Below are 25,277 nucleotides of genomic sequence, written 5' to 3' on the forward strand. Positions count from 1 at the left end.
GAGGTCTAATTGGACAGCCACTGGGTGCCTGGAAACACCGACACCTCTTCCTGAAGGCAGCTTCAGTAGCAGTATGGCAGGGTGGGGGTGTTGACTTACTTTACAACACCAGAAAACATCAGGAAGACCAAAGCTGCTATGTGACTACTTAAACAATAAGAAATTAGACAAGACTGGACCATTTTTATAGAACTGTACAGCTATGCTAGGTTTGTTTTATAAATAAAGACTTTTACCAACAATGTCTCTTTATTTTTCTTCTACAATATGCAGATATGCAAGATATTTCAAGTGCTTAAATCAGCAAGCTGATTAGAATGCAGCACAGCAAATTCTTCACAATTCAACAGGCTCTTGAACCCCACCCCAAAAACAAGCAGCAAGTATAGGATTACAAAACACTAACAAATACATTACCATAATATAGGCCTATTTTTTGAAGGATGAGATGAAGTTAGTCTATCAAACACTGGAGTTAATTATTGGTACATTGTGCATGACTCAAGCTTGAGCTACGCTAATGGAATGCAATTAAGCATATTTTTCATACACGAGTCATTGCATGCTTAGTTTCTGCAACAATACTGCTGGCACCCAAACTACCATCATTTCCAAAGAACAGTTAAAGCAACAGTACAGAATATGCAAATTAGAAAGCTTGACTTCTGCCATTTAACAAAAAGGTGTAAAAATCAAATTATTTAGAGAAAAAACTTGCATCTTGCTGCTTTGCTGAAAAACAGTTAGTTTCCGGAGAGGACGTGAATTATTAATTCTAATCTTATTTTTACCATAAATTACTCAGTATTTTGGATCAAAGGGTAATTGCCCCAATTCTATTTCAAGGTTTGCCATGTGTCTTCCATTAGTGCGACCATGTTTATGCCATTTACCTTCTCTTTTATTGCGGTGGTGGTACTTCTGAGCTTGTTTTTCATGTCTGGAATTTTCAGTTTGTGTAAAAGAAGGCCTTTTGGGTCGACTGCAAGGAGGAAACAAAAGCTTATTACTACTCTTATGAAAGCATCTCTCTAAAAGCATTTTGAAACACAACTACATTGTCAAGAACAGCTTTTAACATGCTGAGGTTGACTGAAAAGAAAACAGAATTAAGTCGTCCTTTCTCTTCTAAGCAAAATGGAGGTGGGGTTTATTTGTTTGTTTAAATCATCAGTAAGGTGAAATATTTGAAGTACAGCCTTTCTAAAAATAAAAATGCTTTGTAGCTAGTTGCCCAAAGTTCTTTTTAGAATAAAGCCAAGTAAACAGCTGTTTGATTATCCCTACTGTGACACTTGAGTGAGATCTCAGTCTATTTTTCAGTTATTCTATTACATTCTGCTCTATAAAAATAGTCAAAACTTTACAGACCCTTGCTTTGTGTAAACATGGGCACTTCAGAGGTTTTCATGTATACATTTACACAGAGAGAGGGTGCACTGACAAAGCACTGTTGCTCACTTGTTTCAGTTTTTGATGCAACCAGTCCCATTATGCTACATGCTGTTACCTTAGGACTAGGGTTTCTAGCCTTCTGCTAAGCTGAGTTAACGCTATTTTCATCCTCAGTATGATACAAACTTCTGTATAATACCATCATTAAATGAATTTGAAATTCTTGTTTTCTGCAAGCTGAATTAAAGCACTCAAAAATTAAGTAATTTTTTAAAAAGTTCATTTTAGTAACAATTGAGTAAGAAGTACTTGCACTATAAATAAAACCATAAAACCTATGTCATGTGTTTGCCAAAACTACACATTATGAAAGCTACTTGGTAGCTGATAATTGGAGTTATCATCCTTGTGGTTCAACTTTTAGTAAGAGAAAGTACTACCTCAGATAATATTTAGTAACCCCATTAAAGTATTCAGACTTCCCGCTGCAATAAAACACATGAAATAATAAACAATACAAGTCCAAAAGAAAAACTTGACTGAAGAACTGCATGCACCTTGATCTAAATACTAAATATGCTCTGCACTCAATACCAGCACAGGGAAAATTTCTGTTATGTCTACAAGGACAACTTCTTGTGTATTATAAACTAGTTAATATATCACACTTTTTCTTACCTGATCAGAATAAACATTAGTACAAGGGACTATACAGCCAATTTTGTAACAGCAATGATATTACAAGCCACATAAAATATAATCATAAGCTTTACAGAAAGAGCAAGTTCCACACAATATATTAAGGCTGCTTGCTTAATTTTCTTTCACCAAAGTCTGCGCAGTAGAAACAGTCCAACATATCTAGCTCCATTGGGCCAACCAGGCAGCATACCACAACCACTGCAGAATCCCTGAAAATGCCATTAGATACAGGAAAGTAACGTAGGAAACAATTCGTGCCAAGAACCTTTGTAAGCAGGTCTGAACCAAACGTAGTCAGGGTTAGGATGTGAACTAGTCTGCCATCTCAGCAGCTCCGCCTTGGGCATACAGACTCAGTATTACACTAAGCTAGAAGGGAGCAGGGAAATTCCTGAAAAGCCAGTAGCGAATACACGAGCCGAACAAGACGTTAGAAACTGCTCAAATACATCCCAAAACCTTCTCATTCAGGGAAGGACAACAAGGAAGTCACAGTTAATGCTCCTTCTGAGCCAGTTATTCATTCTATCAGATGGGCAATCATAGCTGTTCAGTCTAAAGTAATCCTTGCAGTTATGCAGTTTTCTAAAGAACTCGGTAGAAATACTAATTGTGCTATGTGCAGTGGGTCTGTAGTGCCTCCCAAACTAACATGGCACACACACAAAATGTATATAGAAGGTAGTACAGATCTACTTTTATATATATAAAACAATCTAGTATTTCCCTTGAGTCCTTCAGAAAGTCTTCTAACGTAGATATATGCGTATACACAAACGCATACACACCAGAAGACCACCTACTAGAACAAGGACACTAGCTGTCTTTACAAAATCTACTTCATTGCGTTGACAAGTTCAGGAAACATGGAAACAAACCTGGGTCCATACTGGGGTAGATTATCATAATGAAAGTAGTATCTGTAGATGTATTTGTCCAAATCCTCAAAAACCTTTTCATTATTATTTTGGTATTCCTTCATATCTTCCAGGTAATCCTTGACATCATTAACAAAATCAGTGAACAGCATCTGGTCGTGTATAAATACCCCATTATGAAAAAACTTATCGATGAAATTTTCTAGTTCTCTCCAGTGATGAAAGTTATGTACAACTTGTTGCAAATACTTTTTCATGAGCCGATGAAATTCATCCACCCTGATAGGATCCGACACTCTGTTAAAGAGACTAATGAATTCTTGATGAGCACATTCAAAAATACCAGAGCAGCCCTTTAGGACAAACTGATGTTTTCTATTACACAAGGGATCATTGAGACATTTCTGTGAATCTGTATCTTTTGAAAAAGCTGTAAACTGATGTTTTCTTCCATCTTTGAATTCTTTTGGCATGTTAGGTCCCCTGTAGTGCATGTGCTTCAGATTCTCATAAGAGTTATGTTCTCGGTAAAAAGTTCGAGCTTTTTTGTTTGCCTCATGTCTTTTACCATTTGACTTTTTTTCATCAAAGATGGTTTTTGTGCTATCTTTGAAGTGTCTGAATGTAGATTTTACGGAATCAGAGAATTTTTTCAGGTTTTCTTTCACTGCTTCTTTAGCCTGCTTAATCTTTTCTTTATGGTGCCTTACAAACTCTTTTGTGGAATTTTTCATGGCATCAAAAGTTTCTTTAACAGAACCAAAAAATGATTCCTTAGATTTCTTTTTCGTCTTACTTTGCCCTTTAGCACCTTTCTTTTGTCCCTTTTCATTCATTTCCTGTTTTTCAGTTTGGTCTTTCACTTCAACATACAGCTTCTCCCATAAGTCAGAGCGCTGTTGCTCAAAGTTTAGCTTTTTTTCTAGTTCTACTAGTCTTTCTCGCAGAGTTTCTATTTCTTGATTTTCTCTTAATGTATCACCATCAGCACTGTCAGGTGTTTGGCGAGAACTTAACCGTTCCAGTTCTTTTTTCAGAGCTTCTGTAACATGACGTTCTTTGTCCAGTTCTCTCCTTAACATCTGTGCCTCTGCAAAGAGTGTTTCCTTTTGCCTGAGAAAGTTGTGGTTTCTTTGCTTTTCCTCCTCCAAATGTTCCCTCAGTTTCTGATTTTCCATCACAATAGACTCAGCGCTAGTACCTTTATCTTCTAAGTTTCTAATTTGTTGTCTTAGCTTCCTTAATTCTTCCTGAAGTGAGGCCAAAGCTTTTTCTTCCTTCTCTAGAGATTCTCTTAAGTGCTGATTTTCTGCAGTAAGACTTTTTTTTTGAGATTCAAAGGATTTCTTCTCCACCTCAGTAGAGGTCAAACATGTGGCAAGATCTCCCTTGAGTGACTAATACAAACAAAAAAAACCCAAGCAAAAATACAGTTAGAATTGTTACAATTTCAGCTAGAAAGATGAAAGACCACAGTATCCCAGACAGAGTTTACTTATCATTTTGTATGCAGTGACACATGTTGCAGCAAGATGCAAAAATAGACCTAGTTTGTTTATCTCAGATATACACACCAACGCTTTCTTGGCAACAAAGACCATGTGAGAGGCTCCCCCTTCCAGCCAGAGGTCATCACTCCTCGCTTGTATTGGTTTAACTAGCTGAAAGATAGCACACTGGGTACGTGAATTGATCCATCTTAAAAGGAAGTGAAAATGTGCGTGTTTGCTGTTGATTTATGTTCAGCAAACTGGGTTACAGATTACGAAACCAAATACATTAGCAGAAGCAATGGCATTCAACAGTTCGGGCAGAAATTTAGAAACTGATTTTGAACTAAATTTGCTGCTGAAAATACATGTTCATGTAACTATATCCTAGCACAAAAGGATCTCCCCAGTCTCTTGGCATGCTTGACAAACTCTAGAACTAAACATACTGAATTATGTATAAATGCTGCTATCAGCAACACAAAAGAAATCTTAAAAAAAAAAGAGACACACACAGCATTCCCTAATCTCCTCTCAATGATCAAACAGTAAAAAACTAAAAGTACAGGTTAAGTATGTAAAAAATTAATAACCATTGACAATTTCAAAAGCGAATTCATAAAAGCTGTAGATTCAACCTGGAATAGTTTTTACCAGAATGTTCTACTTCAGCTGTTATGACAGCTGGCGTTGTCATAGGGAGAGAGAGTCTCTGTGTCCAGATAACTCCTAGACTACATACATGAAAACTGGTATGTTTAAACACATTCCAGTAACAAAATGGATCAAAATACAAAATCTTTGTCAAGAACTGAGGAGAAAGAAAAGTGACATTCTCAGAAATAACTTACTAAAGAAAAAAATGTAATGGATTTGTGTGATAAATTAATTTCACTTTGTGTAAATTACACACATAATGACAGAATCTAACACAGTGACTTCCAGCTAAATTCACACCTACCCCCACTTTATGATGCACTTCATCTCCTTGCTCTTGTTGGCACTGGTAAAGGTCATCTTTCATATCCTTTAATTCATGCGTCTTCATCACCAGCTGCTGACGTTTCTGGATCTGTATTGTACCTACAAAGACAAAAACCTTCTTTTGATAGTCTGACTTACATTAAGTAGTTAGAGGAATAGATGAACTTAAACATCACCTTCATTTTCTCTGCAAATTCAAAACCATTCTTACCTTGCAATTTCTGCCCAGTACTTACTATTAACTGTTCAGCTGTAACAAAATAAAGGTTATAAAACCAGATTGTTACACGCTATTCTATTTCTTCTGATGATAAACAATTTCTCGAACAGACACAAAAATTCACTGTCTTTTATTTGATGATAATAAATGAAGGAATTTTGGAACACTACATAGAAATAAGTTACATACAAACCAAACAGAAGTTATGCAGGAAAGGATACATGTGATTTCTTTGGTTTTTTTTAGTAACATGCAAGCCATTGAGCGTAAAAGGGAGACTATTACAGCATTTAAACTTTCATGCAAAAACATAATTATTACACATTGCTTGCAAAGCAGCAAGTATTTGCAGGCCCTATCTATTCGTATTTGCAGGCCCTATTCGTATCCACGAATATCCTATCTTTCAATTGTCAGAGAAAGACTGAGACACACTATTTTTCTGAAAAAAAATCTTCACTGTACTAGCCACTATTTTTTTCCATCAAGTAAAACCTCTTTACTGGTAATTCCCTACCTATACACGTTCTGTAAATCCTAACACTGATGTAGTTTTTATTTTTTTGCTTTTAAGATTCTCTTGAATTGACTCTACAGCAGATGGTAACAGCAAGTTTTAAGTATTTCTTCAAAAACTAATGCAGCATATGCATAGTTGTATTTCCATATTTAAGGGGGGGTACTATTAAACAGAAGCAATTCTATAAATACTATTATACTGATAAATTTTTTGTGCTCTCTTAATTTCTATTTAACGTATTGTCAAGAATGAACTTAAAACCAGACAATGCTCTGTTAAACCAAGTTGGACCTCAATAGTTCAATTCAGCTAAAGGGAAAACAATGTTTTTACAACAATGACTTAAGTTTGCAGAGTCCTAATGAACACTTAATGAGCACATATCCCTGCATACATGAATTTAAGGATACTGACAGTAAATTTGTTTTTCATACTTATGTTTCATACTTTTGAACTAAGTTCATTAATCCTAAGAATCTGAAGACTGCCTCTGAAAAATCATCATTTAGTGTAAAGTTTTCATATTAAGAGGAACCTGAGTTACAGAAAACACACACTTAAACTCTGTTTCTCTCCTTATCAAGAATCATAATTTAGATACAGTAAGGAAAAATTATATTTAGCAACACATAAAAGGATAGCAAAGACACTGAAAATGCACATAATGAGGTACCATTCCTCAGTAATTGGTTTGCGTTTCCAGCTGGTACTCTAAGTCACAGTATCCTTCAGATTCTTTAAATATCTGTTCAAAGCCCTAGCATTACAGCAATGTTCCCCTTTGATTTGGTTAAAGAAAAAAAATAAATATCTGAATGTCCACAAGGAGACACTCTTCTGGCAAGGGCTTCCTAACTTTAGCTTTTCCAGTTACCTATCTTCCTGGAAAGCTTGCCCTCTGTCAAATCTCTTTCCTACAGCATCATAAAGCCAGCTAACTCAGTTTAATACTGACTAGGATACAGTTATTGATTAAAATCTAATCCTAGTTACTTTCTACATCTTTCGAAGTCTTAAAGGGGACCTGGAGCTCTAGCTAACAGGAAAACACTATCCTGATACTGATGCAAAAAAAGTAATTTCATAAAAAGTAACCCTTTCCAATCCTCTAACACAACAATCAGCCTAGCATTAAAAGGCTGTTGCGGAAAACATTCATTCCGGGCTGAATCACAAAAATGCAAAGTAGTCCTCTAGGGAGTTGGATTTCTCCTTGCAAGTTTGTTGTTTTTTAAAAAAAAAAAAAAAATTGAAGAGGAAGATGGAAAGCAGAGTTTGATTTCCTTTCTAGTGGTAGAAAGATTAGTTATCACATAACCATGAAGAACTTTCACTTGAAGAAGCAAAAACCAAAGCCACACAATTGCTTTCTTTCTGCTGAGAATGCTGTCATCACTGTCATCAGTGATGACAATTTTTATTTAGAAATATAGATTCAATGAGTGAACGAGTCAAAGCGAATCCCTTAATAAAGATATGACACAGAGTACATTTCTAAAATCTATTTCTCATCTGTAGATCTCAATGTTCTTTACAAGGATAGCATTTATCATTAAATCCAATTTAAACACAGTAAAAAGATGAACAGAATTGAAACCTCAAGTTACCATCACAAAGCACTATCAAGGATTGGTCTAGCCATTGTGCTCCTCTCTGCTTCTGGCATGCCAATATACATCAGTCAGTTATTACACCAGCTACTACAAGCTGCAGCTGCTAAATAAAAAGTATTTTACATAACTAGATTAGTCATTCCTATAATCCTGCATACACTAGCAATTCTTCAGATTTTTTTTTAATGTAAGTATGCATACATATAGGGATGCATGTGCACACACACTATTTAAAAAGTAAATCTGAATGCAAGCACAGCATCCACAATACATCACTCATGACTCTTACCTTCATGTTTACCTAAGAACAAAAATAAAACAAAATCAGGGTTGAGCAAAAATTAGTATAGATCTCAAAATAAGTGTCAAATTTTAGACCCCTAACAGTCAGTCAAAACCAAATCCAATTAGAATCATACTCTCAGTCTCAAACTGAATCACGAGTCTTCTTATGAAGACACATTTTCATATAAAATTACTCAGGAAAAATTAGTATTAAAAATACACGCACTCTATCATGTAACACATGTATCTTAGAAGATCAGGATTGCACTACATAGATTTAGATCTGTAATTATTTCTGCTATTCTGTTAAACATAGTAACTATCTGTGTAATACTTAACTTTAGGCAACACACTGAACACATAAAAATGCTGCTATCCTGGATCCCCTAAACCACTCTGGAATTGCAAGGACAGCTACAGTGCATCTTTCTCCACTGAAGTTTTCAAAAAATATTGATACTATAAACTCCTGTAAAAAACGTCTTACATTTACCAGATGAATACATATGGGACAAAAGCCTGAAATAACTCTGAATGCTGCTGGGAATGATCAGTGCTATCACAAATTTTTTTTAAAAGAAAAGATGTGAAAAACTAAGAGTACACACTGCATTATAAGAACAAGAAATTTCCATCTGGAAGGACAATCAAAATTAATTTCTTTTTATTTACTTTAAAATTAAAGTAGTCTATATTAAATACAATTGCACCACTGAAAGGCCTCTCTATATTATCCATGTATTAGCAGTTGCTGTTTCTCATTTTTAAGTATAGATTGTTAGCAGAGAACAAGAGGGGAAAAAAAAAATAATCAGAGTCACAGTACAATGGTATTTGTTATGTAAGATACCGATTCTGTGTATTCTGTTTTCTATACACTCACCGTAGAAGTGTCCAAAGCCCATGCTGATTGCAATCACCAAAGCCAGTATGATGCATCTGTTAAGGCCGCTACTGAACTGGCGTTTGTGCTGCTCTTCTCTGGGAGGTTCAGACTCTGGTTCAGCAGGTGACCCACCCTCAGCCTCAGAGCTAGAGATCAGCCTCTTCTTAGCCCGACGTTTTCGTACTGCGGGACTGGACTGATCACTAGTTTCATCACTACTCGATTCTTCATTGCTAGCCTGAGATGAAAAAACTGAAAACCAACATACAACAGTCTTTAAAATGCATTTATTTTTTGCTTTAAAAATCAATTTGAGTTCTAAAATCCATCACATTTATGCAAAACATATTTGGCATTTATCTTAGAGAACATTAATTAAAAAAAAAAATCTCAATGTGACAGTTTATGCTGGATATTACACAAGGAATGCTTTATCTCCAAAGTTAAAAATTAATTTTTAAAAGGAAAAGATAGAGAATCAAGAAATTATCAGCAAAAAAAACGTATGGCGTTTCCCCATACCTTATCATTCATTCATTACAAAGTTTTTCTCTCAGACAGTCTTGCCTCTTAAAGCACCTACATGTACTGCCTCTGCAAATTCTTGTGAAGCAGAAAAGTTAAGAATTCAGTTTTCCTTCCCTTACAGATACTGAGACTGAACTATTTAACAACAAAAGAGCAACAGAAAGGCTTGCTAAATGAAAACCTCCTAAAAGACAGACATGATTTTATTATATGATCTCGAAAAACAGTGATTTACATGCAGCTGCAGACAAAATTCCATTAAAGTTCCATTAATGTAGGTATTACAAATACCCAAAAAAAGCCTTGCTTTACATATTTAAATAAATCTGCAGTTTGGTTTACTTTTAGTATCTACCCTATACTACCTATTAACATCTTTACCTACCTTTCAAAAAAATAATTTTCAACCACTACTGTACAGGAAAAGAACCACTCAGGTGCTTCTGTGTTTGTCCCTCTCTAACCCTCTGAATACAAAACACTTCTATCACCTGACCGAAAGGTAATAATAAGGTTGAATCAGCCACAATTTGAGAGAAGAACAAATTCTAATCATACATAAATATCTTCTAAATAGCATTTTACAGAAATGCTATATGATACCACTTTTATGTTCATGTTCCTGTGACCCAAAAGCCATGTATTATAATTGGGAAAACAACAGAGCTGTAATTGCTTATTGCTATTAGCGGTACGCATGCTTGCTGCATGTACTGTAAATAAATTTATATAATCCAGTACGTAAGTAACGATTATTTAATCTCCCTCCTTTGAAAGCATCATTTTCAAGCATAAGACAAACATCAAGGGGAAGCAGTAGCACTGCAAAAAAAGCAGCTTTCAAATATCTATGCTCATGTACCTAATTCACATGCCTGAAATAGATTCAACGTGACCAATGAAGCCTCCAGCACATGACAAAGTGCTCTTGCTCAGATCGCTCTAAATTTGATGCCTGCAATTACACAATGCTAATGCCCCTGCTAGAAATACGGTTCATTCCCATATCAGAGATCACCACTCAAATGTAAAAATATAAATACAGAGTTACTGTCCTTGAACATTTCACAACTGAAGATCATCTGTTGAGCAAAGCCGTGCACACATCACTGAATAGACAAGAATGCCAAGCAGTGCTAGCCATTACCTACAAAAAGCATTACCAGAAAAGATTCTTCTCTGAAAATAAATTCCAACTTCACAGAAGTGATTGCATCAACCCCAGAAAAGATTACCAATTAGTATCTGGAACACATGTCTAATTTCTGACTCCATGGACAAGCAACAGCTCTGCAATAAAGGTAACTTGCCCTCTTAGTCAAAAAAAACCCAACATTTTAGTCAGTTAATCAAAACAGACTGACCAAGCAGACATTGCAATAAAGACAAACCACTTAAACAGCTACTTGACATGCAGATTCTTAAATTAATTTATACAGCTTGGCAGAAAAGGACACTATTTTATAATCAGTCATTTCAGCAGATGTATACCTCCTCAACCCTGGACAATGAGAAATTAGTCAGGAGAGAGGTATTTTTACTAGAAGGTAGAGGTCAGACATTATAAGTGATTACATAGAACATAATTAATAAGACAGGTGTTACTATTGCTTATTTGGTTTGTAGGGTTTTTTCAACAACCAAAGAATCTTACACATATGGAATACCAAAGTGGTTAAGGAACAAGCTGCTTCCAGCCAAATGAGAAATTCTTTGATATACACTGGACAGCAAAGTATAAGAAACGGGGGGGGGGAACCAACACAACAAACCAGACAATCAAAAAGCAAAGAGAAAAAACTGTAAGACACTTGGAGCCATTCATAAGCACTTAATGGCAAGTTGTCTGGCATTACACTTTCAGGCAAGAATGACGTTACCTTACAGCTGCTCTAAGAATTCAGTACAAAGCTGTACTCTAACATTCACAGGATGAAAAGGAGGATAAATGACACAAAGCATGACTGCAGTAGCAGCCAAAAATTCTGGCTTCATCTACGATTCTGAAGTGTCAGATCTACACTAGAAACCAGATGAAGTAACAACGTCAGTTAGAATGTCATTTGCTTTGACGTTTCTGCACAGACATGTCTCAAGCCTAGATGCAGTTTATTTCAGTATGTGAGTGCTCCCACTAGTTAACTTCATTCATGAAGCAATACTGCAACATTTCTGTTTGCATGGTGAAGACAGCCTGAAGAGAAATTGGTTTGCAAGTAAAAGTGGTAGAAAACCCTTGTAGAATGTTTTAGTATGTACATTAGGAAATCTGAAGCTCATACTTTTCCAACAATAGAAAACTCAACAAGAAGTTGACGGCAAAGATTTCCTTGCCAAAAAGTGGCATGAAAATTTTGACTGCTAAAACTTTAGCATTTAAAATAAATGCAAAAGTACTTCAGACATTTTCTGTAAAGACAATCAAACACACAGCGCTGAAGACCATGCTGAAATCAGCTTAAGTTAGAAGGAAGAAATTCTTTTAGCCAGTCACACAGATTTGGAATCCAACAGCACCCATTCATTTAAACGGTCAAGCACACATATTAAGATGTACTACCAAAGCTTACTGATGCCCATTCCAAATTTACATGTAAGTGTAACATTTTCATCTCAAAAAAGCAAATAAAACACTGACAGCTTTGCCAAATTCTTCAGTGAGGACTGGCTTTCAGCATCTGTTTGGAATATCACTACTATAAGATCAAGTCAGATCACTACTGATAATTTTAAGAACACTCCATGCAAGCCATAAGCAATCAGCTTTACACAAGCTGATCAAATTTAATCACACCACCTTGGAAAGGAAGACTGCGAGACACATGCTCTTTCACCTCATTTCCCCATCCCCTTACACAACCAGGAATCTTCCTCAGCTTCTCCAGCCAACTGACTTTTGTGTGAAAAAAAACATGAGGGGAGGGGAGGGAAAAACAAAAAATAAACACCATTTTTAGAACTCAGCCCTGAAAGAAAACAGTCAACTACGTTTTAAATTAAAAATTAAGTCAAGTCATTCAGAAGACTTAAAGAATGCAACAGCTTTGTTACGAATCATCACTGGTCATAATTAGATGCTAAGCTGTCATTTTCTGATTCCAATGGATTGTAATATTTGAAATTACAAATAAGCAGCTAAACAGAATTAAAAGGAAGACTAGGGAACTACAGAAGAGTAACACAACATTAAGTTTTTTTTATTCAGGTTTGTTGGGGTTTTGTTGGTTTTTGTTTGGCCAAATATTCATATCCTTCCTCCTGAATATTATGTGTTGCATTTCTGCCAAGTACTGGAAGTATCATTAAAAAAAAAAAATATATATATATATATAGGTATTCTACATAGCTATGAATATAAGCAAAAAGATTTCATAGTCATGCTGCTATTAGTCCTCATGGACTCAATAATCGATTCTCTCCCAGCTGTTAGTTATTTATGCCAACTCTATAAAAGCCAAAAAAACTGTCAAGAGAAAACCTACAATTATTCTATGAACTAAAAGTAATTTTAATTCTCCAAAATATGCTAGAAGTTTACTTCCAATGTAAATAGTAAACACTTAACGGCAGAGAACGTTTTCGGATAAAAAGATTGCAGACGTACATTTGGACAATGTTTTAGAGTTAAGGCAACTAGAGTTGTCCTAGAGACTGCAAATACTGGGACACGTACTCAACAAGACCAATTCTCCCCCCTCAGCGGTGACATTTCTGCACATGGTTGCTTAGTAATTTATAGCTCTTACCAGTTTCTAGATGGGAAAACGCATATTGACTGCTAGAGGAGGAACCCATGTTAAAGTCCTCTGAACTTTGAGCTTCTTCACCGTCAGCTGGAGCTTCCTCCTGACTCTGAGTTTCTTCTGGTTTTGGAGCTTCAAGTGTAACAATGTCAGAATCATCACTAGCAGTTCCAATGCAGGATCCATCATCAGGGACTTTTTCCTTTTTTCCCTAGGGAAATGGACAATGTAAAAATTATTAAGACACACACAACAAAGTATTTTTTTTAAAAAAGAGCAAGAATTCTTAACACTTTAAAGAAAGGAAAAAATCAGTATCTTTATTTGAACGCCTTCAAAATGTTGATTGGCATTGTCAGATAGGGCTTACAGAAGCTTCTGAGTAGCAGTGTTGTTTACCTCTGGAATTGTCTGAGTTTCCTCAAAAGTAGAGAGACTATTATCTACCACTGGTATCTCTCCATCATTGCTGCACTGAGCTGTATGAATAAAAAGAAGAAAAAACACACAAACATGGGATTAAAACCAATAACTCCACAAATTATGCCTACTTTCACATAATGTATTAGTATGTGTAATCGTGACAGATTTCTACTATCTCCTCATACCAGGGAAGGTTTTCTAAAAACACACTAAATCTCATTTTTAGTGTCCCTCTAATAAACATCAGAATCCAATTTGTCATTATGTAATACAATGTTTTGGAAGATACTGAAATTCAAACGCTCACACTGATCATAATGCAAGTAACCTGTAGATGAAAAGCACAGTTAGATAAAACCAACACTATACTGTAAGTCGATACCACAGTGCATTTGTATGCTAGAATAATTAAAATATTTCCCAGATAGTCATCGGAGTTTGAGAGTCTAGTCCTGCTTCTACAGTGAGAGGTTATGAATTGGGAAACGTAGCCAAGCTCAAATTTAGTCAACTGCACACAGAATCTGTCAAGTCTGTGTTCTCATACCAATATTAACGAATTACTACATTTAGTAATTAAGTAAAAGAATTTTCATTATACTAATACGCACCAGACTTACATTTCCAACACAAGAAATGCTAACCCAATGCCACAATGTTATTTTTTAGGTGTAAATGCATTGAAGGTTCCTTCCAAATTACTGTTATTTGATCTATGACATTATTAAGAAATGTTTAATATAGTAAATTTATTTTATTAACAGCACTTCCATAAACTATCTTCTAGCAACGCCAGTGTGTACTATCCTATAACACATCTAAAGTATTGACAAAATGAGACATTCTACTTATCTATTTCAAGAAAAAATACTTTTATAAAGCTGATGACTGGGTATTTTCCATAACACTGGTGAAGCACGTACTTTGACAACGGCCTACAATGTATAAAAACTCTAGTAAAATTACTAATTTTGTACCAATGCTACAATACACATCTTTTTTATGGAACTGCTCCTCTTACCTTGTAAATCAATTGGTTGCTCCTCTTCTTGCAAAGAAACGTATTCTTCCGAAACAAACTCCTGGTTGTCATTTGTGCTTCCATTTTCTGAAGCCACAGTCTCTATGTCAGAACCCTGGAGTGGAAGAGTTTTAAATGAATGTTACAGTTATTGAGGTTTCCATCAGTAAAGCAGAAGGAAACAGTTACAAAGCAAACAGGACACTAATAACAAAAACAGAAGAGAAGAATAATAGCCTTTAAAACTGAAGACTTTAAGCAAAGAAAAGCAAGAGAAATACAAAGTAATTAACTAGAGAGAAACAACTGTTAGCGTGCAATACTTAGGATCATGATTGAAAAAAGGCAGAGGAGGACAATTTCAGGAAAAAAAAGGCAATTTAGGCATCAATAACTATGCTAATAACTATTTCAAATAACTGTTTTCTATTAGCTTTATTAGACCTATTTATTAAATAGAATTTAGAGAAACAGAGGAGGTTGTGAAAGGAATTTCAAATACGGAAACTAGTTCTTGCACACATGTCCATGTATTTTATGTAAACACACCCACGCTCCACCTCAAAAATGGAACTTCAAGAGTACTGTCATAAACTCGGGTAAGTACCAGTACCAGATAAAAACATGTATAACTCTACTCCATCTCAATTTCTGTCAGCATATTTGAATGGCTGTTTTAATAGTACATCTCTGACATCAGGAAAACAAATATTTATACAATCTCTAAATTGGATTTCTCCCTCTAATCCAGAAAGGAGTCTTAGTTATTTAGTCGGCTGCCAGTCAGCAACAATGTCAGAGCAAAACAGGAACTGATGATAAACAACGCTCAGAGACCACAGGGCACTAAAGGCAAGCAATGTGGTTGACAACTCTAAATATTTTATCTTCATACTGTAACTTTTGTTTAAAAGAACTGATGGAACACAAGTAAGGTTGTCAGAAAACTATGAACATGCAAAATGTAACTAAGTCACTCTGATCCATAAATAACTTGAGCTGTTTTTGTAAACAGAGAGAGTTATTTTTGCAACAGCAGGTGTGAAATTACAGTAGTAGTAATACTTCCAGATCAGCTTCCCTAGATGCCTCATTTCAGGACTCACGCAAACATGTATGTTTTTGTTTTTAAGAGGAGACTGAACTTCAGGAAGATTAGATACCTCAAAGAGAGTTGCGTAACATAACTTTGTAATGTGATTGTAGAATGTATGTTGCTTTTTAAATGGCTTCAATAGTTAACTCCTTTAGTAACTTGACAAGTACTTTGTATTTTTTTCTTTTGACTAGGTAAGTATCACAAGTTTAACTTCAAATGTTTTGCAGAAATTTGCCACTCAATTATAAGTAACTTACTACAATCCGAGTGAAATCTCACGAAATAAAATACTAAATTATTTGGGGTTTTTGGTTTGGTTGGGTTTTACAGATAGGTATATAGATTTATTATGTGACAATTGTTCTCTGGAGTAATAGAACCATTACTTTCATTCCTCAAATTGTTAAGAAGAAAAAGAATAACAAAAATTTAGTTTGCTCAGAATCAACAACAAGACAAACATCAGAAATATAGCTTAAAACAGACTAAAATTTTAGCTAAAATATCAAGAAATTGGGCTAGCTGAGTACCAGGTAAGCCATCCTTTTTTAAACACATGCAGTCTGGTGTGGACGTCTGAACTCTTGATTCACTTCATCTGTTGCTAGATGTCCACCACCCTTCCATTTCATCAACAGCAGAGGTTGAGAAAGGATATCATCTCCTCACTGCACCCCTTTTCCTACAGTTCCACACAAAATTAGCAAGTCCTTTCTTAAGGGTAGTCCAATGATAAACACCACCACTCCTCTGTTCGAAGCAGGTATTACATTCAGCACACACAGCTGTCAGTTCCCTGCAGTCACAATCTAGCCAATTGTCATTTCTTGCCCCTCTTAACCTGGTGCTTTTGTAAACGGCAAAACAAACCCAGAAACTGATTCTGCTGTGTCACCATCAATACAGGTCACAATACGTGAGAAAGTAATACTATAGTATGCTAAATTTGTCTGATCCTTAGCTCTATCCCTTTCCTTAATATCTAAATCATTTCCTCGCAGTATACAGTAGCCCACGTCATCCCTTCCCTGGATAACAAGTGTGTGAAGGCTATCTAGTCATCCCATTCATTCTACTTTCTTCTTGCTCAGATTCAAAGCTGCCTTGCCAGGAGAACACCAATGATGGGAGATCTTAAACACCCCAAACAGAATGATTTTCTTTCTTTTAATCAGGGAAGAATAATTGGGAACAGAAAACCTTTACACTAGAGAAATTTGTTCTGCTTTGTCTAGACAAATCCTTGCTTTCCTATAATCTTGAATTATGCTAATTTATTTAGACTGCATAATAACTTTTCAGTTACAGTGTAAAATAACTATCCCAAGTATGAAAACAAAGCCTGTAATTCACAGCTGAGTAACTCAGCTGTTGGTTAACTCTTAAATCCTTTCACTTTTATTAGACATCTGTAATTCCGGCAGGTTGTGCACTCCTTTATCCCATTTGGTCTTGGGGACTGGAGTGAGTGGGTTTTCTGTTTCTCTTTTGGTGACAGGATTCCCAACTTGCCATCCAACCCAAAACAAGGAAAAGAAGTTTTAATCATCTCTTAAATACCACCTTGCTGCTAAGAGAAATGAAACCATGGCTGAACATTAATAAGCCACAAACTGTATCTCTTGCTTTTGAAAATGAACTGAGCTTTCAAAACTCACGTACAACCACAAGCCAGTAAAGGCTTGCCTTTTGAATTACCTGGGTTTTCACCATAATTTGCAAATAGGGGAGTGTGCAGCAAGGGAGAAATAGCTGTAGCCATGATCTTTTTCCATTATTTCCTATTTTCGTCCTCTGAATGAAAAATCTCAAGTACTGTTCCTTGAAAATGTTTTGGGGTAGGCAACAGGAAGATACAGACAGCCAATATGCAAGCATCACTTCAGGAAAATAGTTACCCCATTTGCACTGAGGATTCTGGCTCAATAACCTGCTCAGTTTACAAGACAATGCTAAATACTTGAAACCCAAAAGAATCATAGGGCAGGGACACCTTCCCCTAGATCAGATTGCTCAAAGCCCCATCCAAGCTGCCCTTGAACGCTTCCAGGGATGGGGCAGCTACAGCTTCTCTGGGCAACCTGTTCCAGTGCCTCACCACCCTCAGAGTGAAGAATTTCTTCCTTGTATCTAATTTAAATCTCCCCTCTTTCAGTTTAAATCCATTGCCCCTTGTCCTATCACTACATGTCCTTGTAAAAAGTCCCTCTCCAGCTTTCTTGTAGGCTCCCTTTAACAAAGAAAAAGAAAGAAATTGGGGGGGGGGGGGGGGGGACACGGGACAGGAACAACATACTACACCCACACATCAGCCAAGATCTGAAGAGATACAAAAAATCCTCAGGATTAAAGGAGAAAAGTATATTGGAGGTCCACGCTAATACGTAGGGCCCCTCAAGAGTTTCTGAGCAACTTAGGCCTGCCTTGTTCACCACTAGGGGAAAGTAAGACAAGACATCAATTTTATCGAACTTCAAGTGTCCACACCTGAGAAAACTGTTGAAGGCACCTTTACAATCAATAGAGACAGCAGAGTAAAGACAGCAAGTCATTTGATCCACTGTAAGCGCTGACCTTAGCTAAGAATCACCATTCTCCAGACTCCGTTGATTGTGTTCATTTAATCTATACAATGCAAACTTGGAAACCAGCATCAGGTTCAGACGCCTACCCTGTAGACATCTAGGCAACAAAAATCCCATCCCAACAGACCTTTAATTGCTTCACTTTTTTCCCTTTGTCTCAAGCTTTATTTTACTAGGAATAAATTTTTTTTTTCACTTTATACAACCAGTCAAAGACCAGAAGACAGGAAACAAACACACAAATTAAACCAGGGCTACACAGACATAATAGTGACTTGACAATGAGCTATATACCAAGACTTGACCAAAGAATGAGGGAATTCTACCATTTCATCCCAAATAAAAGTATGCCTAATAAACAAAGCTATAGCGGAGATCAAAAGACAAAGAGAAACATAACTGAAGCCATACAAATTTGACAGACCTCCACGCATCAACTGAACAGGTTTTAAAAGATAACAACTATTTTAAACCGAGAACAGTTTTTGCCTTGCACATCTGTTCGCTCTTTCCATCCACTGCCACACAGTTACCATCGTAACTTCCTTACACAATCATTAGATTGCTTTTGTATATTTCCTTATGGAAGATATCTCTTCAGTGACAGTTTGCCTAATAGTAAAAAAAACCTCACATTCTCTTAGTTGCTGCCCTAGCTCAGTCCTGCACTGCCATATGAATTCCTCCTCCACAAGGTGCCAACATCCAGGTTATTTCTGCATATTTTATGCCTTGCCCTTTCCTGCCTGAACAACAGGACCAAGGAAATCCACAATACCAGTGTGAATTGCAAAGAACTTGTCGTAAAAGCTGCTTAAAGTCTCCAGAAAACAGAAAAGAAAGTCAAAACTCAATGCTTCTCAGAGAAGAATCTCTTACCACCTCCAAGGTTCTTTCAGGCTGTTAAGAGTTTTCAAGACCCTCCAAGCATAAGCATGGCAAGCTCTCACCAAACATCATTTTAAGCTCTGAGAAGGCTATACTCGTTCCTGACCTTACAGCACAGGTGCAAGTTGAGCTGCCCTGCCCTCTTATCACCTTCATTTCCCAATAAACCTAATAAAATGGTGGCATTCCTTTACTCCCTGTAGCTTCCCCTCGATTCCACTTGAGGCAAGAAAGCCTGGGAGAACCTCAGCATCTTGGATATGGAACATATACCTACATACTCACTGTAACATAACCCTCTCCACGGGACTTCCAACCAGACCTTGCAACACTATTGATTTCTGTAGGCCCCAGACCCTCTCAACTCCCTGCATCTTTCCTTCTCAATGCAGAACAGCATTCCACACAAATGAAAGTGTTCAAAAGTGTGCAAATAAAACCTGATAGGCCTATGTGGATCTTTCTCCAAACTGTCCAAGCATCCTGTAAGCAGAGTCAGGCAATACAAAAGATCAGAGGCAGCACATCTCGCAGATGTCTTTATGCCAGTCCTCAATCTCTTGAGCTAAGGCTCAACTCAAAGACAGAGACTGTTCCAGTCAGGAACAAAGGCAGTGGGTTATACACAAATAAAAATTACAAAGATAATGGCTATGGCATTTGCATAAGCCTTAAAAACATCTTCTACTATTCTAGCCACTGAGTGTAAACTTGTCTCTATCCTATTTTTCATAAAAAGAAAGGCAGAACGTAAGGACAGAGAGCTGTTCCTAAACAGTAACTGTTGAAGCTAGGATCAGCTAGTTTAGCAGTAGAAAACACTTGGAGAAATCATGGAATTATTTCCTTCTGCATGAGATGTTTTTCCTGCCCATTATTCTCAATTTTTTTTTTTTTTTTGGCAGGGGGAGAGAGGGTGGTAGAAGGCAATTTGAAAGGAAAACAAGAAATATATTCCCAACAACAGACAAGTTACATCAAATGTCCATGTTTTCAGGAAAGATGGAAGAAAGGAGAGCATATCACTAAAATCCTAGCAATTCTTCAAAGTAAAACCTTTGAAGAAAAAAAATTATTCTTTTAAATAACAAAATTTATATCCGTTATAGTAAAGGATACTCTTTTTAAACAGTAGTTTTATGTTTTCTTATTTATAAATCTCTCTTCTGTATTGCTGTTGACATGTAAGATCCATACAAAACAAAAACTGCAAAGTTGAAATAATACTTTACTGCATTTGGCTAGTCTTAAACTGACAGAACTTTACTAATCTGAGATTAGGTACCTCATGATTGATGACAGTCCAGCCACAAGATGAATCACTGTCACTGGAATTTTCAGACATTTTCAAAGCAGTCTGCAAGTAAAAGTAGATTCTTTTAACATGCAAGATTTTACTGCTCTCTTGAAAAAAATAAAGAAAACAGAAGAATTCAAATCATGACGTTACAGAACAGTAAACTAACTCAAACTGTTATTCTGGAATTGGGAAAAAAAAAAATAGAATAAAATTTAGAAAGAAAATATACTCCTTTGTACGTATTTCCTATTATCTTTCTCATACTCAGAGCAAATACAGCTTTGCTAGGTACATACCTATTTTACCCAGTCAAACATCTCTTAGATTTTAGCTAAAAACACACACACCCACAGCTAGCCAATAAATCAATACTTAAATTTAAAATTTTTCTGTAGCATCATTGTTTAAGACATGTTTCAGTAGGTGAAGTAATTTCTGAATTATTACATGCACAGGAACTACAGTTTATTCAAGAAAAACACTGGGGTTTTTTGAAAAGACACAAATTAAGACCTTTTGGAACTAAATCTCTTCAACTACTGGGCAAAATAATGTTTCAGGTTTCTTGCACTCCTTTCAAGTACTCTTAAATTAAGATACTGATTCTGAAGAAAACTGATAGATTACCTGGAGAGTACAAAGACAGAATGAAAAAAATTGAAGTAGAAATTATACTTGTTACAATACTATCAGATGACTTTGGTAGTTATTTTCAGAAGAGAGTTGTCTGGCTGCAGCTGCCTGTTTATTTTTTTTCCTGTACCAGGAATACAGAGTATTCATTATTGTTACACTTTCACATTATTTTTTAAAGTTCTTAAAAAGAAATTTAATGCATTTGTTGTTCCTTAAAATAAAAATATATCAAATTGTTAAATGAAATCTACTATAGATTTATCTTGGATAAAAAAAAAATTCCAAAAATAGAACAATTTACAATTAATTGTGTGTTGCATTATGCATCCAAGGTAATAAAACAGCAAAAGAAACCATGGTCAATAAAGCTGTCATATATAATTTTCATTTTATAGGAAAGTAGAGAGTTCCAAGAACTTCAGACATCTGCTTTATTTCCCACACCTAGATACTTCCAGTATGAACACAGGGAAAAGCACCATTTGTTTAAATTTATTTACTCTCTACTCTACTATCCTATCTTTACTCACAGTTTGTTAACACAGAAAATATACACAAACCTTGATTTAGAGCATCTAAATATGCCACTGTGGCTAGAAATCTGCACAACAACATATGAAACTTCCAATTCCATTTAGGTTTCTTGAAAAAAATACAGTAAGCTTTTGTCTCATATCTCTGCACTACTGTAGTTATCACAGGTTTTTCTAATATAATGCTTTTTCCTCATCAACTTCAGCTAATATATTTGGGGTTCCTCTGTAAAAAAGGCAATGGTGACAATCACAACCACAGTTTATAAAGCAGAAATATTCACTAACAATCAACTTAGGTATCAAACTTACAGAGAAACTGGACTTCTATTTATTTTAAGGCTCTACTTTGAATATGGTTGTCATTTTCCTTTTAGATCTTCGTGCTTTTCCTGGAACCTCAGCTAGGGAGTATCGGGGTGAATTGGGTTGGTGTTTTGGTTGGTTTGTTTGGGTTTTTTTCAAATCATACAGTGTTCAGCCATGAAAAAAAAAAAATTTAATCATACTTCTTCAATCATCAAAGTAATAAATGCCCATATGGTAAAGACTGTGTTCCAGACTTCTCACGAGAAGATAACATCTGTTTGCTGTCATTAAATTATTTTTAATTTGACCAGGCATTCAGCAGCAGCATTCCTTTCAGAGGAAGGTAACTACCAGAACTTGCCACCTATCAGAAACATCGCTGGCTACATTGCAAAAACTGTACTGGTGATCTGAAGCTATCTTTTAAGAATCCGCTTCAGCATCAAAACATTCCCATTTAATTATTCTACAGTTCAGTGAAAAAGCAATCATTAGAGTATCAAATTTATTGTCATTGCAAACTAAGCCATTTGTGTAACCACAAAAAAAAAACCAACCAACCAAAACAAAACAAAACAAACACAGTTTGGGGCAAAAATAGTACAGGTGGCTACCCAGTTCTTACTAGCAAGTCTGATCTCCACTGTGAAAGAAAATCAGACTGTGGTTTCATAACACAGTAATTCCAGTTTCAGTGCATCTCAGCGCTAGACAAAAAACAACGAAGTCACATAATGCAAATCCTTTAACAGGCAAAAAGAAAAAAATAAAATCTGTTGATACTAGTGCATTTATAAATTTTGAAAGGGCAAGTTTTAACAGCAGACTCTGTGCTGGACATTGTCATGTCTGTCTTCCTCCAGCTAACTCAATATTTCATCATGGGCCCTGGCTAACTCAATGTAAATGCTATCGTGTTCTCCCTCTCCACCCAGACCACAGACTGACAGGTAATTGAGCACTGCCTAAAAACCATTCTATTAAATACACAACCGTGGACAAAGCATTAAAGATCTGTCTTCCCCTCCCAAACAAAAGTTTCAGGACCTAACTATGTGGGTATCAGCATAATCAAAAATAAAAAAAAATTCACAGAGGAACAATCAGACAAACAATCATTATCTTCTATTACTTGGTGGCTTTGATAAATGGCCTTGAGTTACAAGTTACTTATCGTGCATTCAACCAGAATATTATAATAATATTGCATATGTAAAGGCATACAGGTGATCAAGCTCCAAAATAGAAAAGTTTTTAGTATTAGGAAAAAGAATGGAATAAAAAAGAATAATTACAAAATCACTGAGGTTGGGTAAAACTGATAAATTTATCAAAGATGATAGATAGGTAGCATGGCATCCGACTGAAGGGCATCTCTAAGGTCACTATGTTCCTACAAGCACTTTCAGCAAACATACATGTGTAAAACAGTTATCAAAAGCAAAGGATTTTATTAATTATAATTAATTAGCTCTAAAAGAGCTAAACAGCCTAAAAAGGGAATCAGAAGCATGAACTACATTCCCAAACTTAGTGAAATGCAAACCAGAAGCATAAGGTGTATAAGTTTATAGTCATATGTATTGTTGATAACATAACACCAAGTTATCCCATATATCTATATAAAAATGAGACACCACATTCTATTTATCCACTGTGAAGCAGAATACCAGTCTCAGAAAGAATAATCATTCCAGTCTAAACAAACCCCTAAGTTCTTCCATCTTAAAAGAGGATTTCCTAGACTAAAAAAACCTCAGTAAGTATTGACAAAGACGAATAACAAGGCACCGACAGGAATCAGCGTTTACTTTAGCATCTGCTGTGCTGTCATTCCAAGAAAAAACTCACGGTTCTCTTCTACGGTAGCTTCTTTGCTGCACAGCAGAAATAAAACCCCCTAACAGCGGCGTTACACTTCAGGGTTTTCTCGCAATTTTATTATTTCTACTAAGCGGTGTAATTTCTTCACTAAAGTAACGTTCTTCTTCACGAACATATTTAGCAACCCATGGACGCTATTTCCCTGCTGCGATTTCCAGCCAGGCCAAACGCAGCCCCCAAAAGCCACCGCCGCCCGCCGCCGGGCGCCCCGCTCAGCCCCCGCCGCTGCCCTCTCACAGGTGTCACCGCACCTGCCACGGGCGCGGCCCCTGCCAGAGCGGCCCAAGCAACAATAGCGCCATTTATGACACGGAACACCTTGCATCAGCCAGAGGGACAGGGGCAGACGGTGAAGGAGAAGGAAGTTGGCAAACGCCAGCGGCCAGAGCCACGGCCGGCAACGCCGGCCGCGGAGGCCGAGGCACGGCCGCCCCGCAGCGCCCTGGGCACCGACTCCCCGCGAACAAGCCTTGGCCCCCGCGCCGCCGGGCTGTGCCCCGTCCCAGCTAGCCCCTCCGCACCCCCCGCCGCCGCGCTCTCCCCGAGAGGCTGCGCACCGAGACCAGGCGGGAAGGTGGCAGCCCCCCGCGGGCCGGTCCCGCCGCCCGCCGCCTACCTGAGCGCGGCGCCAAGCGCGGCCCGGCACAGCGCAGGGGCCGCCGGCTGCAGCCACCCGTGACGCCGTCAAAAACAACACCGACCCGCCCGGGCCGCGCCTGCGCACAGCGGCGGCGCCCCGCGGCACCTCGGCGAGCGTAGTCCGCGCCCCGCCGCCGCCCGCCGGCCCGTGCGGCTCGTGAACTACAGCGCCCAGGGTGCACCGCGGCGAGCGGCACGCCCCGCCCCCGCCGGGCTCCCGCCGCCATGGCAACGCCGCGCCGCGCGCCGGTGGCGGAGCTGCTCCGCCGAGCTCGGCGCCGAGCGGCCGCGCCGCCCCCGGACGGCGACACAGGTAGGGCCGGGCCTGCCGCAGCCGGGGCCGGCAGCGGGGCCGCGGCGGGAGCGAGCGTGGTGCGGAGGCGGGGCGGGAGGAGCAGGGCGGGCCGCGGGCCGCCCGCGGGCCGCCCGGTAACGGTGCGTGGCGCTGGGGGCGGGAGCTCAGAGCCGCCGGCAGTGCGCGGAGCGTGTTCCAGAGAGAAGGACAGGATAACCGGGCAAAGGGACAACGAGCGCTGAAGGGACCGCACTCCGTTACGGGCGAATAACACTTGTATTAAAGGAAAGAAACAAACAAAAACCCAAAACAAAACCAAAAAAGTCCCACTAAAGAACAGCTCTCCCCCACCCCCCCCCCCAAAAAAAAAAAGTGTGCAGCATATGGACTAGAAGTATTTAATCCTTCTAGTCTTAGGTGG

The 25,277-nt window shown here is 37.7% G+C and overlaps 1 protein-coding gene across 4 annotated transcripts; it reads right to left on the reverse strand.

The window, feature by feature from the left end:
* Nucleotides 1-798: 798 nt before the first annotated feature.
* On the reverse strand, nt 799-24,611 carry CCPG1 (cell cycle progression 1). Of its 4 annotated transcripts, XM_086619963.1 has the most exons (11): nt 24,539-24,611; nt 20,546-20,617; nt 14,689-14,803; nt 13,644-13,723; nt 13,248-13,455; nt 12,299-12,394; nt 8,971-9,225; nt 8,092-8,103; nt 5,427-5,548; nt 2,976-4,372; nt 799-982 (listed from the first exon to the last, which is right to left on the reverse strand). In XM_086619963.1, the coding sequence occupies exons 2-11, from the start codon at nt 20,603-20,605 to the stop codon at nt 802-804; spliced, it is 2,526 nt and encodes an 841-aa protein (XP_086476089.1). In that variant the 5' UTR covers nt 20,606-20,617; nt 24,539-24,611; the 3' UTR covers nt 799-801. The 4 variants fall into 4 exon arrangements, with proteins under 4 accessions (XP_086476089.1, XP_086476092.1, XP_086476090.1 ...); XM_086619966.1 differs by lacking the exon at nt 12,299-12,394; XM_086619964.1 differs by lacking the exon at nt 8,092-8,103.
* Nucleotides 24,612-25,277: the final 666 nt, after the last annotated feature.

The sequence above is a fragment of the Tauraco erythrolophus genome, chromosome 14 (assembly GCF_009769465.1).
Source record: "Tauraco erythrolophus isolate bTauEry1 chromosome 14, bTauEry1.pri, whole genome shotgun sequence".
Classification (NCBI taxonomy): domain Eukaryota; kingdom Metazoa; phylum Chordata; class Aves; order Musophagiformes; family Musophagidae; genus Tauraco; species Tauraco erythrolophus.